The following is a 1,183-nucleotide window of genomic DNA, read 5'->3' on the forward strand; positions in this document are numbered from 1 at the left end:
GGGGAACCCAAATGATGACAATTAAGTAGTAGGGCATCCTCACCTCAACTCAACCCCTTTATTCATAAATACGAGATGTTTAATCATGATGGGCTCCTCAGGTTTACATATAAGAACACACACCAACAAGATGTTACATTAATAACTCTAGGATCAAAGGTGGACATGGTATTATGATTCAACTTATGGATGTGTCATACTTCACTAGTCTTGAGTCTTGAGCTCTCATTCAGATGTTTGGGAAATATCTTTACAGGATAGCCGGGATGCTGGTCAGATCATATCAGAATGAAGTTTTATTAAAAATAAAAGAAATAGGGCCGGGGTGGACGGTGGGTGGGATGGAGGCAACCTTGGAGCAGCACTTGGAAGACACAATGAAGAATCCCTCCATTGTTGGAGTCCTGTGCACAGATTCACAAGGACTTAATCTGGGTTGGCGTGGGACCCTGTCAGATGAGCATGCTGGAGTGACATGTGTTCCACCCCAGCAAGCAGCTAAGCTAACCTCTGACCCCACTGATATTCCTGTGGTATGTCTAGAATCAGATAATGGGAACATTATGATCCAGAAACATGATGGCATAGTGGCAGTGCACAAAATGGCCTCTTGACATCTTGTATCTGTTCCTCAGCAGCCTGTCACAGGAACTCGATCCTACCTATGTTAATTACCTTACAGAACTACTAAAGTTCCAGTAGTTAGGCCATTCATTTAATGTGCATTGGGCACTTTTCTATTTATTTAAATTGCTTTTTAACACTCTATGGACCGACTCTTTAGATATTAGTAAGAAAGGATCATGTTTTGAAGCAGCAGGTCCAGGTCACTTTGTATATAGAATTTTGCTATATTCAATAAATCTGTTTGGAGGAAAAAAATAATAAAATAAATAAATAAATAAAAGAAATCACAAGCATTAGGTGCTAGTTTTGTAGCTTCTCCTCTGCTCCTTTTATTTTCGGGCTTCTCAATCCACATGATTTTGGATTCTTTGGGTTAGTATCAGTATCACTGTGTATCATTATGCATTCCTCTCAATTTAATAGAAAATTACTAAATGCTCATTATGTGCCAAATATTTTCCTAGGGCTCTAGCCTCTTCAAAACTTGGTTTATTTCTATACTAAAGGATTTAGTTACAATACTAACTATACACACATAGAGGCTCCAACCCTTGCA

The 1,183-nt window shown here is 38.9% G+C and overlaps 1 protein-coding gene across 1 annotated transcript; it reads left to right on the forward strand.

Moving 5' to 3' along the window:
- The first annotated feature begins 325 nt into the window (after positions 1–325).
- On the forward strand, positions 326–629 carry LOC117974776 (ragulator complex protein LAMTOR5-like). Its single transcript, XM_034931752.2, has one exon. It carries the CDS (start codon positions 342–344, stop codon positions 612–614), a length of 273 nt encoding a protein of 90 aa, XP_034787643.1. The 5' UTR covers positions 326–341; the 3' UTR covers positions 615–629.
- Positions 630–1,183: the final 554 nt, after the last annotated feature.

Source organism: Pan paniscus, chromosome 8 (assembly GCF_029289425.2).
Source record: "Pan paniscus chromosome 8, NHGRI_mPanPan1-v2.0_pri, whole genome shotgun sequence".
Taxonomy (NCBI): domain Eukaryota; kingdom Metazoa; phylum Chordata; class Mammalia; order Primates; family Hominidae; genus Pan; species Pan paniscus.